We start from the raw sequence: 22,838 nt of genomic DNA, 5'->3' as shown, positions 1-22,838 counted from the left end.
TGAACGGAAAATTGTAGGATTCAGGGTGGCGCATGTGAAATGAAAGGCTCCGACGTTCCAACCGCTCTTTAATGGAGCGGAAGGCCAGTGGGTAATTCGCAGAAGCGGAACTCTGAGCAAAATGCTCTGCTAAGCTGTTGGAAACTGTGTCGGGGGGGGGGGGGGGGGGGGGTCAGTACAAACTGCTCCATTCAGTGAAAGTGCAGGGACACTGACGGGGGTCCGATAGTCATAGAGTCGCCAAATCTTGGTCCATACCTGCGATGGAGAGGTATGGAGGCCAATGGTGGAGACATACCACTCACAGCACTCCTGCTTGTGTTGGGGAATGAGGCGGTGGGCCTGCGCATGGAGCCGTTTAAAGGCAATGAGGTGTGCTAATGAGGGATGTCGCTTGTGACACTGGAGTGCCCGCATACGATCTCTAATTGCCTCAGCGATCTCAGGTGACCACCAAGGCACAGTCCTCCACCGAGGGGACCCAGTAGAACAGGGAATAGCAGATTCTGCAGCAGTAATGATGCCAATGGTGACGGAGTGAACCACTGCATCAATGGTGTCATTGGAAAGAGGCTCCATAGCGACAACGGAGGAGAACAACTCCCAGTCAGCCTTATTCATAGCCCATCTGCAGGTGTGCCCAGAAGAGTGACGCTGTGGCAGTGACAGAAAGATCGGAAAGTGGTCACTACCGCACAAATTGCTGTACACCCTCCATTGGACAGACGGTAAGTGGCTAGGGCTGCAAATCGAAAGGTCGATTGCTGAGTACGTGCCATGCGCCACACTGATACGTGTGAAGGCACCATCATTTAAAAGGAAAAGGTCAAGCTGTGCCAATACATGCTCAATGGTGGCACCTCGGCGTGTTGCCACTGATCCACCCCACAGAGGGTTATGGGTGTTGAAGTCGCCCCGTAACAGAAAAGGGGGCGGCAATTGGGCTATCAGTGCAGCCAGGACATGCTGCGGGACATCATCATCCGGTGGAAGAGACAGTAAGAGCCTCAGGTGTCCACACCCAAACAGCGACAGCCTCTAAAGGTGTTTGTAGAGGGACAGACTTGATGTGAAGGGAGTGAAGGACGTAGATGCAGATGCCACCAGAGACCCTTTCATAAGCTGCCCAGTTCATATAATAACCCCGATAGCCACAGAGGGCGGGGGTTCGCATTGCTGGAAACCAAGTTTCTTGAAGAGCAATGCAGAGGAAAGGGTGAAGGCTGAGAAGTTGTTGGAGCTCAGCAAGATGGTGGAAGAAACTGCTGCAGTTCCACTGGAGGATGATATTGTTCATGGCTGAGAAAGGCGTGAAGGGACTGGGGAGGCAGATTACACCGCTGGGTCACCTGCTGCCACCGATTGAGCACCTGTGCAAGTGTTATCCATTGTCTCTGAGGGACCGGCGATATCGAGGTCCTCAGTGGACGCCAGGATCTCCGCCTCATCCTCAGACGCAGAGCTCAAAAGTTGCGGTGGGGTGGGTGCCACCGCAAGTTCCTTGGCCTTCTTGGACTTCTCTCGCTGCTCCTTGGCTTTCACCGGCTGGGAGGGCTTCACCGATTCAGTCTCCAGGATGGAGGAGGATCACGAAGTCCTAGGACCAGCTACTTGTGGGCACTTATGCCACTGTTAGGCGTCATCCTTCTCGCTTGTGGAAACCTGGGAAGGGAGGGACCCAAAGGACCCCTTGGGAGCGAGAGTAGCCGAAGAAGATGGACGCTTCTCCGGCTTAGAAGCGGGGACGGATGTCCCCGATGGGTGGGGGGGTGTTGCTCCCAAGGAAGGTGGCGCAGGAGCAATAGGGTGGGTAGTGCCCCCAAAGGGCAAGGGGGCATGTGGAGTTGTACGGCTCGGCGATCTGGCTGGAATTCGCTGAACTGATGGGGCTAGCACAGTTGCTGTAGCAGCGGCATATGAAAATGTCATTCTCACAGGATGTAGTTGGTCTATTTCCTCTTAGCCTCAGTATAGGTCAGGTGGTCCAGGGTCTTATATTCCATGATTTTTTGCTCTTTCTGTAAGATCCTGCAGTCTGGCGAGCAAGGTGAATGATTCAAAAATGGTTCAAATGGCTCTGAGCACTTTGGGACTTAACATCTGAGGTCATCAGTCCCCTAGAACTTAGAACTACTTAAACCTAACTAACCTAAGGACACCACACACATCCATGCCCGAGGCAGGATTCAAACCTGCAACCGTAACGGTCGCGCAGTCCCAGACTGAAGCGCCTAGAACCGCTCGGCCACCCCGGCCGGCAAGGTAAATGGTGCTCTCCACAGTTGACACAGATGGGAGGTGGGGCATATGGAGTATTGGGATTTGATGGGCATCCGCAATCTCGACATGTGAGGCTGGAAGTACAGCGGGAAGACATATGGCCAAATTTCCAGCACTTGAAGCACCGCATCGGGGGAGGGATATAGGGCTTGACATCACATCGGTAGACCATCACCTCGACCTTCTCCGGTAATGTATCACCCTCGAAGGCCAAGATGAAGGCACCGGTAGCAACCTGATTATCCTTCGGACCCCGATGAATGCGCCGGACGAAATGAACCCCTCACCGCTCTAAGGTGTCGCGCAGCTCATCATCAGACTGCAAAAGTAGGTCCCTATGGAAAATAATACCCTGGACCATATTTAAACTCTTATGTGGTGTGATGGTAATGTTAACATCCCCCAACTTGTCACAAGCAAGTAACCCTAGTGACTGGGCAGAGGATGCCATTTTTATCAAAACTGACCCAGAGCGCATTTTGGACAAGCCCTCCACCTCCCCGAACTTGTCCTTTAAATGCTCTACGAAGAACCGAGGCTTTGTGAGCATGAAAGATTCCCCATCAACTCTCATACAAACTAGGAACTGGGGCGAATAACTGTCACTGCCATCTCGAGACTTACGCTCATCTCACGGTGTGGCCAGGGAGGGGAACGATCTTGGATCGTATTTCTGAGCATTAAATTGAGCCCGAGAACACTTAGAGACTGCTGGCGGCTGGCCACCAGCGAGAGATGATGTACCACGCTTCATTGCATGTCATCCGCCCTGATGACATTTGGCAGGATGGCCATTGCCGGGAGTCCCGATGCCCCAGGGAGGAAGGCATCTACTCCTTGGCATACGTGGGGAGTTAACGGCGCACGCATCAGCAGAGTGATCCCTGTGTTGTCAGGGGGGCTACAACCAACAGGGTACATTGCGACCCCACCACAACAGACTGGCTACCGTGCTGGATATTAGGTGACAAGTAGTCCATGTTCGTCGTCAGTGCAGGAAGCGGCACTGCACATTGCATGGCAGAAAATGCACGCAGGAACGTACCCAAGCCCAAGAGATGGAGAGCGGGCAGGGCTGCAATGCAACGATGAATAAGCTGGCGAAAGGTCTCAACTCACGATGGACACAATGCACCAAGTAAGGCGCCCTTCCCCAATCTGCTTGCTCTTCGGAAGAATTTTGAGATATGGAGGTCAAACCCAACAGGGGACCATCACAAAAAGGCCGAAATGTTTGAGACTCCTTTTAGTCACCTCTTATGACAGGCAGGAATACCGTGGGCCTATTCTTACCCCCGAACCTGCAGGAGGGGGGGGGGGGGGGGAGATTATGTTTTGCAGAATGGTGCTTTAGCAGACCTCCTACACCATCACAAGGCCCCTTCTCATGATCAGTAGCACTGTATACTAAGTCAGTTGGCACAAGTGACTTACTCAATTCAAACAGCTGGTAACGATTTTTAAAGTGTCTAGGAGCACCATCAGAAATAATGATGATCTTCTCTGCCCCTGTTTGCAGTTGAAGAATTGTGCACATTGCTAGCAAAGCATGTGTTGAGTCATGTCCTGTCTCATCACTTTTAACTGCAACACTTGTGGTCTTGTTTTGAAAATATATCAGTCCTGTAAAAATTGAAACCTGGTCATTCCTCCGATGATACCCTTGTTCTCCTTGTGGGAGAATTACAGATCCATTTCCAGTAAAATCACAGCGAAGCACTAAACAAAGTTATTCAGCCTGTACACACCCTTTCACTTCTGCAATGTGCTGTTGCAATTTCTTCAGATGCTAGTGTGTTACTGCTTTCATTGACCAAATTCATTAGTGAAACTGTCAAAGGCACAGTTTTCTTTATTAGTTTATTTTCCTCCCATATCCCATATGTGATTTCTGCAGAGTTATCTGCTACATCTTCCAGGCCAAGTGTCCATAAAGACAGCCCTCCCTTTCCAGGGCAGTCACCACATTCTTGAAACAAACAAATCTCTTGCTTTACATCACAGACTACTAATGACTTCACATGCCCAGCCAAGGTGCCATATGTCACGTGCTGCAATAAGTTCTTCAAAGTTACCACACAAAGTTCAAAATTTGTGCAGTACACACATAAACAGACATCTCTACGTGGGTGTGGAACTACCCACTTAGGTTGTAATGCATAAAATTTTGATCTTCCAATGCGTGAAGTTGTATAGTTGCTCTTATAAATTGCAAAAGTTTCTTTAATACTGCAAGTCATGTACCTCTTCACTTTCACAACTTTTTGACCTTCAACTGTTACAATTATAGTGTCTTTTTTGTTGGCACTCTGGCGAGAACAGTCCCATTTATCATCCAGATAAAGATTGTAAGAGATGGAAAAGACCCACCGTGGTACAACAACTGAGTTAGAAAACTGCTGCGGAAGCAAAGGGAACTTCACAGCAAACATAAACATAGCCAAAGCCTTGCAGATAAACAAAAATTATGCGAAACAAAATGTAGTGTGAGGAGGGCTATGCAAGAGGCGTTTCGAAAGTAAAGTTCTATGTACTGACTTGGCAGAAAATCCTAAGAAATTTTGGTCTTAGTCAAAGCGGTAGGTGGATCAAAGCAAAATGTCCAGACACTCTGTGACCAAAATGGTACCGAAACAGAGGATGACAGACTAAAGGCCGAAATACTAAATGTCTTTTTCCAAAGCTGTTTCACAGAGGAAGACTGCACTGTAGTTCCTTCTCTAGATTGTCGCACAGATGACAAAATGGTACATATCGAAATAGACGACAGAGGGATAGAGAAACAATTAAAATCGCTCAAAAGACGAAAGGCCGCTGGACCTGATGGGATACCAGTTGGATTTTACACAGAGTACGTGAAGGAACTTGCCCCCTTCTCGCAGCGGTGCACCGTAGGTCTCTAGAAGAGCATAACATTCCAAAGGATTGCAAAAAGGGCACAGGTCATCACCGTTTTAAAGAAGGGAATTCGAACAGATGTGCAGAACAATAGACCTATATCTCTAACGTCGATCAGTTGTAGAATTTTGGAACACGTATTACGTTCGAGTATAATGACTTTTCTGGAGACTAGAAATCTACTCTGTAGGAATCAGCATGGGTTTCAAAAAATACGATCATGTGAAATCCAGCTCGCGCTATTCGTCCACGAGACTCAGAGGGCCATAGACATGGGTTCACAGGTAGATGCCGTGTTTCTTGACTTCCGCAAGGCGTTCAATACAGTTCCTTACAGTCGTTTAATGAACAAAGTAAGAGCATATGGACTATCAGACCAATTGTGTGATTGGATTGAAGAGTTCCTAGATAACAGAACGCAGCATGTCATTCTCAATGGGGAGAAGTCTTCTGAAGTAAGAGTGATTTCAGGTTGTGCCACAAGGGAGTGTCATAGGACCGTTGCTATTCACAATATAAATGACCTTGTGGATAACATCAAAGTTCACTGAGGCTTTTTGCGGATGATGCTGTGGTGTATCGAGAGGTTGTAACAACGGAAAATTGTACTGAAATGCAGGAGGATCTGCAGCGAATTGACGCATGGTGCAGGGAATGGCAATTCAATCTCAATGTAGGCAAGTGTAATGTGCTGCGAATACATAGAAAGATAGATCCCTTATCATTTAGCTACAAAATAGCAGGTCAGCAACTGGAAGCAGTTAATTCCATAAATTATCTGGGAGTACGCATTAGGAGTGATTTAAAATGGAATGATCATATAAAGTTGATCGTCGGTAAAGCAGATGCCAGACTGAGATTCATTGGAAGAATCCTAAGGATATGCAATCCGAAAACAAAGGAAGTAGGTTACAGTACACTTGTTTGCCCACTGCTTGAATACTGCTCAGCAGTGTGGGATCCGTACCAGATAGGGTTGATACAAGAGATAGAGAAGATCCAACAGAGAGCAGCGCGTTTCGTTACAGGATCATTGCGAAAGTGTTACGGAGATGACAGATAAACTCCAGTGGAAGACTCTGCAGGAGAGACGCTCAGTAGCTCAGTACGGGCTTTTGTTGAAGTTTCTAGAACATACCTTCACCGAGGAATCAAGCAGTACGTTGCTCCCTCCTACGTATATCTCGCGAAGAGACCATGAGGATAAAATTAGAGAGATTAGAGCCCACACAGAGGCATACCGACAATCCTTCTTTCCACGAACAATACAAGATTGGAATAGAAGGGAGAACCAATAGAGGTACTCAAGGTATCCTCCGCCACACACCGTCAGGTGGCTTGCGGAGTATGGATGTAGATGTAGATAAAATGACTGCACTATTTGAACTTTAGCTGCTTCTGCAGGATGACCATAAGAGGGATCTTGCCTTCCAAAGGCTCCTTTTACAGACCTCACATTTCTTGATTTTTCTACCATGTACCTTGATACTGATGGAACATGGTTCAAAATTGTTTTCTTTGAAAATGTCTCTGGAATAACAGATAAAACTTGCACCTTTTCACTGCAGGATACACATTATTCAACAGCTTAATTGATATTTGTGAAAAATTCCTGGTATTAGGTGCAAGAGTGCTTTAGTTCATTTTCTTCTGAAGATGGAATTTCTACTCTCAAGAGTGTGGTCAGTTTTGCTTAAGTGTATTCATCCACAGCTTTAGTAATTTCTCCGCACTTTCTTGATGCATAGAGCTTATGACTCAACTTCAATGACCACAGTTTCTTAATAGGATTAAAGTCTACCTCTGCAGTTGACTGATTCAGGGTATTTACTTCTTCCTCTATTGATGCAAAATCTGCATCATCTGCACCATGGGAGGCTTCACTGTGTTCAGATACTATAATTGTCGTTATTCCATCAAAACATTTAGAACACAAAAAGTCGTCACTGGAAACATCTTCACTTTGAAACATAGTCTTCAAATGAGAACACTTATTCTCAACCTGAACAAAGTCTTTTTTTGTCTTATATATCACTCTTTTATGGATACGCAAAGAGCACACTTCACTCTCCTGTGGCCCCAGTCAGAAGACATTCCAAACAGTCCTTTTCACAGACTACACTGCAACTGTGCCAACTGGCAAATTCCTCATAAAAACACAGAACTCACTGGATGGTCTCAGATTTCTTAGAAGCTTCTTCAGTAAACAAATTAGCACTTAACAACTACAACACAGAAACCTGCAATGAACAACTACGACAAAGAAACTGACAAGAAACTACAACAATGTGTAAGAAATATCTGCAATAATGAAAATGAAAAGACATAACTGCAACAAAGAAAGTGATAAGAAATAACTGTAATAAAGACAATAGAAATAAACGTTGTAACAAAGAAATTAGTAAGAAACAACTTCAGTGAAGGCATCCATTATCCTTGAAAGATAAAAAAAAATGATTTTTTAAAAAATAAAACCTGTGCAACTTTAAAGTGGAAGCTCTCCTTTACAGAGAATATAGTACTACAAGGCACTAATCAACAGAAAAAAACTAACTTTTCTGGACTGGCATTTTTGAAAAGTAACAGTAAAATAACTTTGACAGTAAAATAACTTTGACAGATACGTCCACTCCTGAATTTTAACATATGCTAAATTCAATAACATCCGAGACTATGAAGGTAGCCCCCCCCCCCACCTGAAGTGATACAGATTATGCCTCCTGAAAGTAAATTTTGGCCAGCTGTTCTGTGTCCTTGGGACAGATCAACCTGAGGAAAAAGTACTATAGCTCTCACTCAGCAGTGACATTTAGCAATAACATTCTGCCTTATTTTATGTAGGTTACAAATCAACATAAAGAAGTTACCAAAAGGATAGTATTTTGAAAAAGCCTCCCCTCTCCTCCCCCCAACATCTTGACTCTTCAATACAGAACAAATGAACAAGGATTACATTCGCAGAAGAGAAATAACAACATTTGATTTGGTTTGCTTTACATTTGGAGCCACTTTGTGGACTTCAAAGACAAAAATCCAATTGGCATGTTTCCAGAATGTCTATGTTAGGTTAGAAGGTTTGGCTACATTCTCCACACGCCAACACATGGAGCACGGCGGAGTGTACCTTGTACCACTACTAATCATTCCTTTTCCTGTCCCACTCACAAAAGGAACTAGGAAAAACGACTGTCTATATCCTTCTGTAAGATCCCTAATTTCTCTTATCTCGTCTTCGCAACCCTTATGCAAAATGTACATTGGCAGCATATAATCGTTCTGCAATCAGCATCAAATTCCAGTTCTCTACATTTCATCTCTAGTTTTCATGAAAAGAACGTTGTCTTCCTTCCAAGAGAGAATTTCCATAACAATCGCTTGTTGATTCAACCTACTGGTAAAAAATCTACAGCTCAAGCCTCTAAGATGCTTCCTTTAATACAAACTGTCAGGGGTCACAAACACTGTAGCAGTACTCAAGAATGGCTCACACTAGTGTTCTAAATGTAATTCCTCTTTATAGATGAGCTACATTTTCCTAGAATTCCCTCAATAAGTCTAAAATGGTCACTGGCCTTCCCTTCTACCGACCTGTCATGCTCGTTCTACACTCCTGGAAATTGAAATAAGAACACCGTGAATTCATTGTCCCAGGAAGGGGAAACTTTATTGACACATTCCTGGGGTCAGATACATCACATGATCACACTGACAGAACCACAGGCACATAGACACAGGCAACAGAGCATGCACAATGTCGGCACTAGTACAGTGTATATCCACCTTTCGCAGCAATGCAGGCTGCTATTCTCCCATGGAAACGATCCTAGAGATGCTGGATGTAGTCCTGTGGAACGGCTTGCCATGCCATTTCCACCTGGCGCCTCAGTTGGACCAGCGTTCGTGCTGGACGTGCAGACCGCGTGAGACGACGCTTCATCCAGTCCCAAACATGCTCAATGGGTGACAGATCCGGAGATCTTGCTGGCCAGGGTAGTTGACTTACACCTTCTAGAGCACGTTGGGTGGCACGGGATACATGCGGACGTGCATTGTCCTGTTGGAACATCACGTTCCCTTGCCGGTCTAGGAATGGTAGAACGATGGGTTCGATGACGGTTTGGATGTACCGTGCACTATTCAGTGTCTCCTCGACGATCACCAGTGGTGTACGACCAGTGTAGGAGATCGCTCCCCACACCATGATGCCGGGTGTTGGCCCTGTGTGCCTCGGTCGTATGCATCCTGATTGTGGCGCTCACCTGCACGGCGCCAAACACGCATACGACCATCATTGGCACCAAGGCAGAAGCGACTCTCATCGCTGAAGACGACACGTCTCCATTCGTCCCTCCATTCACGCCTGTCGCGACACCACTGGAGGCGGGCTGCACGATGTTGGGGCGTGAGCGGAAGACGGCCTAACGGTGTGCAGGACCGTAGCCCAGCTTCATGGAGACGGTTGCGAATGGTCCTCGCCGATACCCCAGGAGCAACAGTGTCCCTAATTTGCTGGGAAGTGGCGGTGCGGTCCCCTACGGCACTGCGTAGGATCCTACGGTCTTGGCGTGCATCCGTGCGTCGCTGCGGTCCGGTCCCAGGTCGACGGGCACGTGCACCTTCCGCCCACCACTGGCGACAACATCGATGTACTGTGGAGTCCTCACGCCCCACGTGTTGAGCAATTCGGCGGTACGTCCACCCGGCCTCCCGCATGGCCACTATACGCCCTCGCTCAAAGTCCGTCAACTGCACATACGGTTCACGTCCACGCTGTCGCGGCATGCTACCAGTGTTAAAGACTGCGATGGAGCTCCGTATGCCACGGCAAACTGGCTGACACTGACGGCGGCGGTGCACAAATGCTGCGCAGCTAGCGCCATTCGACAGCCAACACCGCGGTTCCTGGTGTGTCCGCTGTGCCGTGCGTGTGATCATTGCTTGTACAGCCCTCTCGCAGTGTCCGGAGCAAGTATGGTGGGTCTGACACACCGGTGTCAATGTGTTCTTTTTTCCATTTCCAGGAGTGTATTTCATGTAGGTTTGTGATACTATTCCTAGATATTTAACGAACATGACTGTCAAGCAGCACACTGGGGATATTCACTCACATCTAATAAAATTCATAACAAGACGCAAATCCTACTTTGTGATTGATTTAGTTGTTTATAATTTCAGACAGAATATGCTGTTGCCAATATACAATCTATATTTAACTTACTCTTTAGTTTATGAATAACAAATTCCATGGTAAATTGAGAAACACTGTATCACATAATATACAAATTACTGATAGAAATTTTTGGTGTATGTTATGTAGTATACTGCATATCAATTCTGTGAGGAGGGGCATAGCACAAATCTCACTAATCAATTGGGATACTACAATAAAACATCTGTTCAATCTATAAACTTCAGCAATAAGAATATAATTAAAAACTTAAACAGACTTTGCAACCTTTCCAGTGTTTAGAGTGGAGTTCTGTATTCTGGTGCAAATTTATTTGTTAAAACACCAGAAGTCTTGATGGAAATAATAAATTCAGTTTGTTCACCAATACAGACCTAGCTTACTTTTTATTATCTTATAAGCTGCTCCACCTCCAAATATTTTGGACTGTGGGAACTTTAATGCCTGTTATCACTGTAGAGATTCAGATTAAAACCCGCCTAAGGCTTATTTTTGATACAGCAGTTTCTCTCATAGAAGCTATGTAAAAATTTCTTTAAAATCAAAATGAGAAACAGAATACAGTTAATTCCTTTCAATATTTAATATATGCAAACATAATTACATAACTAGACAATTATCAAATTAGTGACCCAAAGTAGACAATAACAAATCCTTCCAGATTTTTTATTCATTTCAAATTTCTGACAGTTATTAATCATTAAATACAATGTTGCACAAATGTACGGTCTGTAACCTTTCCTGAAACAATTGCAGAAATACATGCAGGGAACAGATGAATAAAACTATGTCCCGTAAGTAGACTGCTGCAGGAAGAGTAGCAGAAGGCTGAGCTCTCTCTTCGTATCACAAACTTCCCAATGACAGAAATATCCAGCATGAATTAAGATTGTAAATTTTTGTACAATATGCACGCAATACATATCAGTTTACTCAAAAGTTCAAAATAACTCACTGACAGCTTGAACATGGTACACTGGCTGCTCGTGCACTGACGTATATCCTACTATAATGCTGTCAGTGGTTGATGCGGAAAAACAGTTTGCCTGAGGTACAATGCATTCTACAAAAGTGTATGACATAGGATGTAATGTTACATCTGTCACTGATTGTGTGAAATCTTGGGTGAAAATTCTTCAACCTGGCAATATACCAGACATGTTTCAAAACTCTGAGGGCAGGACATGAGTCATGCCTGGAAGGTTCAGTGAGTAGGAGCACTGCCTGTGAAAGGCCAAGACGTTTCAAACAGTGGACACCCTATTGCAGAATGAAAGGTTCATTCCACATAATTATTTTCTCTGCAGCACTATGTTGGTAGCCTTCCATAGTTAGTGAAGGTTCTCAGAAACTGCCTCAGAATTTCTGGTAGTGTGTGACAGGGCTACACACTCTCACCCCCCTCACCACCAAAATTTTGGTTGTGGTCAGAGACAGGATCAGTAGCATAGTCCAGGGTCATTGCTCAGCGGGATGGTGATAACCTGGTTGTGAGTTGGCAAAGCCAATAAATGTCAATACAAAAAAAGATTATGGTAACCAATTAGTCTGTAGTATAGTCCAAGGTCCATGTTCCCTTTACACTGAATGGACATCTTTGTTATAAATAATTAAAAGCGCAAGATTAATTTAGAAAGGTTGTATTACTCAATTCATGAATACTCAACAAGTAAAGAAAAAGATTCGCCATAGTTTGACAGCTGTGTAAGAAAGCAAAGAGAGCATCAGTACAAATCTGAATGTAGCTGTAGCCTAACAGACAGACAAAAACTGATTGGAAACAAGATTACAGTAAGGGGACCAATTTGTGAAGTGTTCACTGAATTCAAAAGTAAAATTCTGACTTTTTTTCCAAAAATGTTTCAACAAGGATGATTGTAGTGTGGTTTATCCATTAAATCATCACACAATCATCAAAATGACATATGTGACCATGGTATAGAAAAGCAGCTGAAATTGCTCATCCGAAGGAAGGCCACTTACCTCGAATGGATACCAATAAGAGTCTACATAGAGTATGTGAAAGAACTTGCTCCTCTTCTAACAGCAATGTACTGTACGTTGGTGGGGAATCGAAATATTCCTAGCAATTGGAAAAAAAGCACACATCATTCCCATTTTCAAGAACGAGAGAGCAAACACTAGGACAAAACTATTGGCCTATATCTCTGACGACATCTTGTGTAGAATTTTGGAACAAGTTTTACAACATTTCTGGAAAAGGAAAAATCTCCTCTGTAACAATCAACAATGGTTCTGGACACAACAATAGTGTGAGACCCAGTTCACTCCATTCATCCATGAGACCCACAAAGCAGTAGATACCGACATTATGGTTGATAACATGTTCCTTGATTTGTGGAAGGTGTTCTGCAGTTCCGCACTGCTACCGAAAGAACAAAATAAGAGCTCACAGAATACCAAACTAGTGTGTAATTTGGACAGATAAAAGAATCTATTTACCATGCGGTGGCAGGGGAACACATACACACAAAAGGATTTAACTTTTACAAGCTTTCGGAGCCAGTGGCTCCTTCTTCTGGCAGAAGAGTTGAAGGGGAAGACAGAGGGGTGAACGAAAAGGACTGGAGAGGGTTAGGGAAAGGGATACAGTTTAGAAAAGTCACCCAGAACCCTGGGTTGGGGGAGACTTAACCTGACAGGATGAGAAGACCTAAACCTCTCCAGTCCTTCATTCGCCCCTCTTCCTTTCCCTTCAAATAACTGATTATTTGTTGGAAATGTAATTTGACTGAAGAGATTCTAGCAAACACAATGTAGCATATCATTCTCAAGCGAGAGAAGTCTTAAGACGTAAAATAACTTCCTTTTCACAACAAATATAAATTACATAGTGGACAACATTGGAATTTCCTTGAGGCTTTTAGCTGATTACGCTGTTGTATACAGAGAAGTTGCAACACTTTAAAATTGTATCAAAATACAAGAAGACCTGTAAACTGTCAACACTTGGTGCAGGGATTAGCAGTTAACCCTGAATATGAACAAATTTAATATATTGCACATATATATATATATATAGGGAAAGATCAATTACATGACTGTAGAATGATCAATCGAAGCTCTCACTTTCTTAAAATATCTAAGAGTATGAATATGAAGCAAAGCAAAGAGGAATAACTGCGTAAAACTAATCACAGGTAAGGCAGGTGCCAGACAGGTTCACTGGAAGAATTCTCAGGACATGAAGTTCACTCATGAAGGAGGCAGCTTACTGAACCTTTGTTCGAAAACCATGTCGTGTACCAGATAGATTGCTAGAGGAGATAGAGAAGATCTAAAGAAGTAGTGTGTTTTGTCACAGGATGGATTCATTTAGTAAGTACGAAAGTATCACTTAGGTGCTCATCCAACTCCACTTGCAGATGCTACATAAGATGTGTTTTGCATCATGGTGTGGTTTACTGTTGAAAATCCAAGAGCATATATTCCTCGAGTGTCAACCACTACACTGCCTCCCTACGCATATCTCGTGAAAAGGCTTTGAACCTAAGATTACAGAAATTTGAGCTCACATGGAGGCTTACCAGCAATCGTTCTTCCCACAAATTATTTGAGACTGGAACAGGAAAAAGAGGGCAACGACAGAGACACGCAAAGCACACTCCTTCACACTCTATAAAGTGGCTTGCGGAGTACAGTTGAACTATTTTGATGCACGGGACATATATTTATCATGTTCCATAGATCATAACACAGAGACCCTTTAGGGATACAGAATGTGTGAAGATATACATTAACAAAAGATAATCACATGACACAGACTTAACCCCTATGTTAACAATAAACTATTTCTATTACGATAAATGCTATTCATGCGTATGACACCTAAATGTAACCCAGTAAATTATAAAGAGTGTCACCACTTTGAAAATATCTGCTGCTTATCTTCTATTGATACTTTAATATTTACTTCTTTGCATTGGTAATTTCGAAAGGAAATAGATAACTACATCAGTAAAAACTATATCCTATTTACAGTGCATTGCTACTTGTTAGACAGCTCTACAGCAAACACTGTTACTTCCCATATAGCTAGAATCTGATTCACAAGTGATGACTGTTCGCATAGGTCAAGGAACGGACACAGTTGGCATTGTTGTTGATTCCAAGCAACAGTTATGATACATGCAGACCCATACTTTGTGCCTGAAGAAAGCTGGTATTCTACAAATTACGTTCTTGCATGCTTATGTAGAACTTGTCATTTACCACCACCAACAGTGATGACAACTCGCCACAAATGGAAAAAAAATTCTCCCAATAACTTGCTATGATCGCGTTTAATACTTGCACTGGCTATGGCATTCACAGTAGAGCACTCAGAACACTACTGAGCAGTCACTGGCTGTCTGAGAATATGCGACACAGATGCACTGAACAAGCCTAAATTTGCCCACCATCATGCATGACCCCTACTATAACAGACCTTTGCAATTCTTGACTCAAGATATTCAAATAATTTGGAGGAGGATGCCTCATGAGGAAAGTTTTCAATTTTCTTTCAAATTAATTGGGAATTCCAAATTTTTGGTTTATGTCACATGGAAGCTTACTGAACAACTCTCAATCAGAGTAGATAACTCCACTTTGACCTGTAGAAAATAGGCAGAGCCTACAAAAAATTGTTTATATATCTTGTTATGTGATTGTGCTCAACATAGTTCAGCTGAAACTGATTTTTACTGCCAGCAACAAAATTCATTAATCAGTGTGCGTATTCCAGGATCTTTAAACTGACTTTCACAACATGTATGGTTACTTACTTCACATGTCATTCTTACTGCTTACTTCTGCTGAATGGACTTATTTTGCTTTAGGTGCACTGAACCAGAAGATAATTCCACAAGACAGCAAGGAGTGAAAATACCCAAATCAAGCCAAAGCTCTTGTCTTTATGTCAACACAAAGAAAGAAGCTTCTTAAGGCAAAATCTGCTGAGCTGAGTTTCTCGATTAGTTTTGTGTGTTGATTCCATTTTAACTTGTTGCCCAACTGGACCCCCAATGAATTACACACAAGGCGTTTCATTTAATGTGTGACCATTGATGTCTACTTTTGGTGTTAGCAGGTCATTTTAGCTTTCTTGAAACTGCATAATATGAATCTTTATATGAGTTTAAGACAAACTGTTAGCTGCCAACCAAATTCAGAGCTCAGCAGTTACCATCTGATCTGCATGTGTTAAGTCTGAGTACACTTTTGTCATACTCTAGCATTACAGTCTTCAATCGATTCTTTAAAGCCACTGGAAGATCATTAATATAGGTCGAGAAGAAGAGAGGCATAGTACTGAGCCTTGTGGGGCCTCACATTTTATGTTCCCCCATTCCAAAGTTACTGTCAATGCATGTGACACAGTCTGCCAATCAAGTCATCTGGTTTCTGTTATGAAGATACGACAGCACCCACACAAGGAGGATGCAATTAATGTCATACGTCTGTCAAGTAGAATTTAGTGGTCCACAGAATGAAAGGGTTTGAAAGATCACAAAATATACTAATAAGATAATTTTCCTTTCATTAGTTGTGCCAGAACAATTTGTGAGTTCTGGTAATGTTCTTTTCTGAGAAGAATCTTTTATAAAAGCCAGGCTGAGATGCATTTAACATAGTCTGCTCAGTTAAATGATTGTTCTATAGGAGACCATTTTCTCAAATGCTTTTGAATAGACTGGTAGAAGTGAAATAGAACTGTAATTAAAGGTAGTCTGAAATTTTAAAACATGCTGTGCTTCAGCAATGGTGCATGTAAAAACTTCATAGGACTCGGAAATAACAACCAACCAGTTGCAGAATTACCATGGTTTCAACAAATATGCATTTGTGTTCTTCAGAAGGAAAATGGACCTGTTGAACAAATTGTTATAAATGTCAACCAAAGAAGGAACCAAATTTGAAAAAAAAAAAATAATAATAATTACAATTTTTTTAAGAAAAAAAAGACATACTTACAACATCACATATTGACATAAACGGATGTTGACACCATAAGGCTCTTGCCTAGTACAGTGTACACGTAACCCACAAATATCAACAGTTAAATGCATAATTTAAATTAGTACCCGAATCTTTTAAGGCTTTGTTGAAGAACTATAAAATAAAACACACGTCATTGACTCCAGCAGACATTTAGTACGACACATACAAGGCTAGTAACATGAGCCGACTGATCATGATTTGTAGGCACTGGTGATAGATAAACTGCGGTAGGTGGTGCTTACTATGCAATTGAATGTGCGTTTAGCTGCACTGAGAAGCCAATCCCTTCATCAGCAAATAAAATGGTTAATAGCTAAAATTAAAACAGAAAAAATAATGAAAATAGAAAAATTGGGGTAAGGGAAAGGGAGTCAAAGTCATATGACATGTAAAGAGCTAGCAGGCTCGAGTAAACAGTCCTAATTATTTGCATACGCATGCATCAAGCACCATGAGAAGAACTTCTGAATGAATACAAAAATGTGCCAGATAACATTGTATGAAGCCAAAACCTCACAAAACAGCTTTTACTCTGTTTACACAGTATGCTTCATCATTCACTGCTACTTTCCCTACTTGTTATTTCACAGGTTATAATTAGTGCCACTCACCATCCACGCCTTTTTGCTCGAGTTTAACCTGTTACATTTCTTCTTATAAATATCTTACCTCCCATGTTAGTTACAAGCTGATTTATAGGGATCTACATATTAATACCTTTTTACATTATGTTAACATGTTTTAGAACATGTATTGGCTTCATATACTGTACCTAGGCATGTTCTCACATTTATTTACAAGTTCTTCTCGTGCAGCTTTATGCATGTGTATGTAAATAATAACCACTGTTTACCTGAGCCTGACTGGTCTTTACACACCACATGACTCTAACAACTCCCTCTGCCCCTCTCCCTCTGCCCCTTTTGCCACCCTCCCATTTTTTCCATTTTCATTAGTTTTATTTTAATTTTAGTTATTAACCATTTTATTCCATGAATCAGGCATTAGCTGCTCTGTGTGGCTATATGCACATTTGTTCATGCAGTAAGTACCACCTAACACAGTTTACCTATCACCAGTGCCGGCACGTCTTAGTCACCTTGCATCATTAGTCTCGTGTGTGCCACACTAAATGTCTGCTGAAGCCAATGACGTGTTTTATTTTAAAGTTTTATAACAAAGCCCTACAATATTGGGCTATTATTTTGTATTAAGCACTTTAACTGCTGATGTTTGTGGGTGACATGAACATTGCACTAGACAAGGGCCTTATGGCATCAAAATCCGTTTATGTCAATATGTGATTTTATGAGTTTTTTTTATTATTATTTTTTTAAATTACTGTTTATCGGCAGCTGGATGGCTGTTATTTTCCCATCCTACCAAGACGTACTTTGACTGTCCCCAGTTTTATAGTTTCTGTCTGTCAGGAAACACACTCAGAGTCACTGATTAATTACAAAGATAGCTCATGAAGAATGCTTTGGCCAAAAGCTTATATGAATTTTCTGAAGAAGGCTTTGGCCGAAAGCTTATACTTAATTGTCTCTTCATTGTGCCTATCTGTAACTTAACTTGTCATATTTATACTGAGTAGAAATCTATCCTTTTCTTGATATTTAAGACAGCTTATGGGTAGCCTTAGCAAGTCAACACATGATTTTAATATTTTGCTAGAAACACCATTATAGTCAGCAGAATTACTGCTTTTTAGTGACTGCTTGTGATCTCCTTTGGGGCTGTATTTTTGAAACTAATGTCTGTTGGTGGTGCATGTAGTGTGTGCACAAGTAAATCTAATAAGCCTACATTTGGTTGTCAATTAATGAGTGGCATGTTTGCTCCCACTTATTGACCGAGCGGGGTGGCGCAGTGGTTAAACACTGGACTCGCATTCGGGAGGACGACGGTTCAATCCCGCGTCCGGCCATCCTGATTTAGGTTTTCCGTGATTTCCCTAAATCACTCCAGGCAAATGCCGGGATGGTACCTCTGAAAGGGCACGGCCGACTTCCTTCCCAATCATTCCCTAATCCGATGAGACCGATGACCACGCTGTCTGGTCTCCTTCCCCAAACCAACCAACCAACCCACTTATTGAATTTGGTAACACACGATTTGAGTTTCATTCTCCTTTTACAGAGCTATTTCCTATGGGCCCAATGCCATTATGGTGGTTCTTTTTGTCTGTTTCTCATTTAATAACATTTTTGCATTACCATTCCAGTGTTTTATTTTTTTGGACACAGTGGATGTATTTTGCTTTCTTTTTAACAACAGATTGGCGGATTTTACATTACGGGTAGTAACGGAGTTTCAACACTCAATCAAATCTTGTTCTCTAAAGTTAAAGTAACATTTTCCATCTACGCTGTTTGCTTTACATATTTCTCTCCAGCCAGGATTACCTTACATATGTATTTATGAGGACATGACCAAATTTTCAACATGTCATGTAGGGTCCGTCCACATTTTTATAAATTTTGCTAACGTCCACATTTTTTTAGTTTTGAGAATTAACATCTTTACATTATTTTTCACTTAATATCAGCAGTTACTGAATTACACTGTCGTGGACTTATCTGGAAGAACCTATCAAATTTTTATTTGTTAAAAATACTGAAACTGACAATGAAAAGCATTTTGATCACTTTTCATGTGGGGGGGGGGGGGTGTCACTGCTATATATGATGGAACATCTGAACCAAGTCAGAAGCAGTACATTGAGTTATGTAGTAGAGAAGAACAATTTACGAATCAAATGTGCAGTTCTTATTTGCAGTTCCAGTGCATAATGCTTCTGTTTAGAGGATTTCTCCTTAATACATGCACAGTGAAAAAAGGAGAGAAACAGACTAACAGTTGAATCTATGAGCAATGGTAAAATTTAATTTGTGTCAACAAACAGAAATTTTAAACAAGATCCAGTCCAGTAAAAAGTACTCAAGGGCTCTAAAGTAATGTAGATATGCTTGACATGAATATCTTGTTTAATATGGAATGCAGCCACTTGATAACATAAAACGGAGCTAATAATGTTCCATTTGGCAGTCCTAAAGGAATTTGTCTGGATCTTAATAGGAACATTACAATCACTGTCTTACAGCAATCATACTTTCTCACTTAAAACCAAAAACCATCCCAATCTAGTACTGATTATCTGGGCTACGCTACAGGCAAGTGATAGGGCAAAACAAATATTTCTTGTTTTTGTGTGTGTGTGTGTGTGTGTGTGTGTGTGTGTGTGTGTGTGTGTGTGTGTGTGTGTGTGTGTGTATACATATACACACGAAATTTACTCATCAAGCAGTGGCAGGAGAACTCATGTACAAAAGTTATTGAAATTCACAAGTTTTCGGAGCCATTGGTTCCTCCTCCTGGCAGAAGGATTAAAGGGGAAGGAAGAGGGGTAAAGTGAAAGGACTGGTGAGGTTTAGGAAAAGGGGTAGACTTCGTAAAAATCGCCCAGATTCCAGGATCAGGGGAGACTTACTGGACAGGATGAGAACGAAAGACTGATTGATTGATTGTGTTTGCACCTGATTTGATGCAGTCTCATTTGGTGCAGTCCCCAAGAATCAGTCTTTCCTTCTCATCCTGTCTGATACGTCTCCCCTGACCCGGGGTTCTGGATGACTTTTCCGAACTCTACCCCTTTTTTCTAAACCTCACCCGTCATTTTCTTTCACCCCTCTTCCTTCCCCTTCACCCCTACTGCCAGTAAGAGGAACCACTGCAAATTTCAATACCTTTTGTATCAGTGTTCTCCTGTCACTGCTTGGTGAGTAGATTTTTTATGTATCCAATTACATTATATTTTCAAAAACTGATTATTTTCATTGAATAACATTCTATCACTACCATCTATTATTGCGGTTTTGATTGCAACAGTACAAATATGTTTACATCTTTCATATAGAACCGATAGCAAGTTGTGTGCATTGGTAGAGAGAAGTTAAATTCGGTTTATGTTAGGGCTGGAGTGCCACAAGGGTCAGTGCTCGGACCGTTATTGTTCCTGTTAATGATAAGTGATCTGCCTTTATTCATAAATTCTCAAGCAATATTGTACGCCGATGATACAACTCTTCTAAATAAAAGCTAAGATCTAGCCACACTGAAAACATTGACCGAATACCCTTGCTCAATATTCATTATGGTTTAAAGTGAATGATTTCTTGCTAAATGAAAATGAAACACAGGAACTTTACTTGAAGGAGGTCCCTAACCACCATGAATGAGAAACCGTTAAAATTTTTAGGTGCTACCATTGACAACAAATTGAACCAGGAATCACACATCACAAATATACTGGTGTATAATCAGTATTAATCATATGGAATTATATTGTAGTGTAGTAGTTGTTACATAAATGACGTTTTACTTTTCCAGAAGAAAGTATTAATAACTACTGACTCCGGTAAATCACAATACTGTAAACTTATGTTCGTTAAATTGCAATGTCTGACGGTAGTGAACCCATTCATTTATAATGTTCTGTTGTACATCAGAAACAATGTTTCTAAATTTGTATCGAGAAGTGATATTCAGATCTATAATACTAGAAATGGAACATGTGTAGGCATCATACACAATGTAAATCACCGAACTCCTGCTTAGTCCTTGTACTAAGGATGTTTAGCAGACTATGCAAAGATTTTAAAGAATTGCCTGTAAATATTTTTAAAGCCAAATTGTATAAGGTATTAGTAAACAATACTTTTTACACTGTTGATGAATTTTTTGAAGATGAAAGCATTACTTTGTAATGTGTGTTTTCTTCATTTACTCACTTCATGCGAACTAAAGTACATTGAGAAATGTATGCTCTTGACTTTCTCTATTGCCGTAACGAGCTGAGTGACAATAAAATTCTATCATCATCATCATCAAGTCGAGATCTGAACTAGAACCATCCTTAAAGGGTGTTGATCAATCCCTTGGAGAGTATCCTCATTTCGGAGTTTCAGAATGTGGTAACCCTATCTCCAGCATTCTTCTCGTTGTTTGTCTCTAACACCATGATCGAATGTTTTTCTTCTATGACTGTTACCAACGAGATGAGTACATTTTTAAGTCAATATTTTACAATTTTGATCAGACACTAACTCATTTCAGATAGTTAAGTACAAAAACAAACCGTCAGTAGCTGCAGCACTCTCCTTCAGTCATCACAGGAATTTTAGTGTGGAAATAATCCAAAGTTGGGCATTAATAACTATTGGTGAAAACCATCAGTAGCCCTATGCCTGATAGAGAATCAACATTAAAATCTCCACAAACAAGATTTTGCAGATAAGCTGGCATAACATTTTATGGTAAAACATACATTTACTATGCAAAAGACAAAGGGAAGGGGAGGGGATAAGCACTACATAGCTTTAATTTCAAATACAATTCTTTCTGGGCCAAATACTAACACATCCCGAGCCCCAAATACATTGTCGTGAACTTACGTCTAGTGAACAGCCAAGCTGAGGCTGCTCCTTTGTTGTGTTCTTTGTATCCAGTTTACTTGTTGCTTCTTGAATCTCCTCAACAGTAGGAGCTTTTAAGTTGTCCAGAGAAATCTGCTCCTTTACCGGTGGTCGGCGCCGCTTCATTAAAAGTACCTGATCTACAAAAGGAAACGAGTTACCGGGAGCTTATTTATTTCATTTAATCTACCATAAAAACATATATATATATACCATTGGTCTTAATATCCTCTTGATTAATAGCATTGTTATCGTTTAATGGTTTTCTTCCTGACACCGACACCAGTTTATAATTTTGGGCTACCTTTGATAAATCTGCTGAATTGTAAAAGCGACTGACTGCCATTGTCTTCAATTTATCTACTGTGCAATCAGCTGTTGCATCTACTGTTAGTTTATCGCCTTCAGGGCTAATGACAGTAACCTCAATCATTTCGCCGCACAAACCATTACCCTCCGAGACAAGCATAGTTTCTTTATTTTGTGAAGAAAGCCGTATGTCACTATCGAGACGCCTGCTGAAGATACTCATCAGCCTTTGACGACCTCCTGAAATTTTCTCTTGCACCCAAGGCAGCATGAAAGCAATTTATACATATTAATTTCTTGTTTTCACATGAAATTCGCTTATCAAACCTTAGTCAATATGCCAAACATCATCATACGCAAGAAACTAACATGTACAACCAGGTGGAATGTCTTCCATTGAAACTATTAGGTAAAAGAAAATTCTAGCGCAGGCCCTTTACATGCAAGTAAATAATTGTAGCATGATTCCAAACTATTGAAAGTCGCGCTATTTGTATGCCGTTTTCATTGGTTTTTATTTTTTAAATAAAGCATCTTCTTTCATGTTATTTCGATAAATTTAATGGCCCCAGTGAACCTACTTAACAATGGTCTCCATACATTATTCTCCGCGAGAAGTAAAAACAAATGATTTACAGCAAATAACACATTATTGAGTACTAGCGGGTATCGTAATACCCGAT

At 41.5% G+C, this 22,838-nt stretch overlaps 1 protein-coding gene across 2 annotated transcripts in view; it reads right to left on the bottom strand.

Moving 5' to 3' along the window:
- LOC126484336 (ubiquitin-associated domain-containing protein 1) overlaps positions 1-22,501 on the bottom strand; it is a 58,156-nt gene extending 35,655 nt beyond the window's left edge. For both annotated transcript variants that reach the window (XM_050107788.1, XM_050107789.1), the window contains exons 1-2: positions 22,060-22,501; positions 21,826-21,986 (exon numbers count right to left, since the gene is read on the bottom strand). In XM_050107788.1, the coding sequence (XP_049963745.1) occupies positions 21,826-21,986; positions 22,060-22,426 (528 nt within the window). In that variant the 5' untranslated portion in view covers positions 22,427-22,501. The remainder of the gene's footprint in view (positions 1-21,825; positions 21,987-22,059) is intronic.
- Between the last annotated feature and the right edge of the window lie 337 nt (positions 22,502-22,838).

This window comes from Schistocerca serialis, chromosome 6, assembly GCF_023864345.2.
Source record: "Schistocerca serialis cubense isolate TAMUIC-IGC-003099 chromosome 6, iqSchSeri2.2, whole genome shotgun sequence".
Taxonomy (NCBI): Eukaryota; Metazoa; Arthropoda; class Insecta; order Orthoptera; family Acrididae; genus Schistocerca; species Schistocerca serialis.
This window is presented reverse-complemented; position numbering and strand designations above follow the sequence as displayed.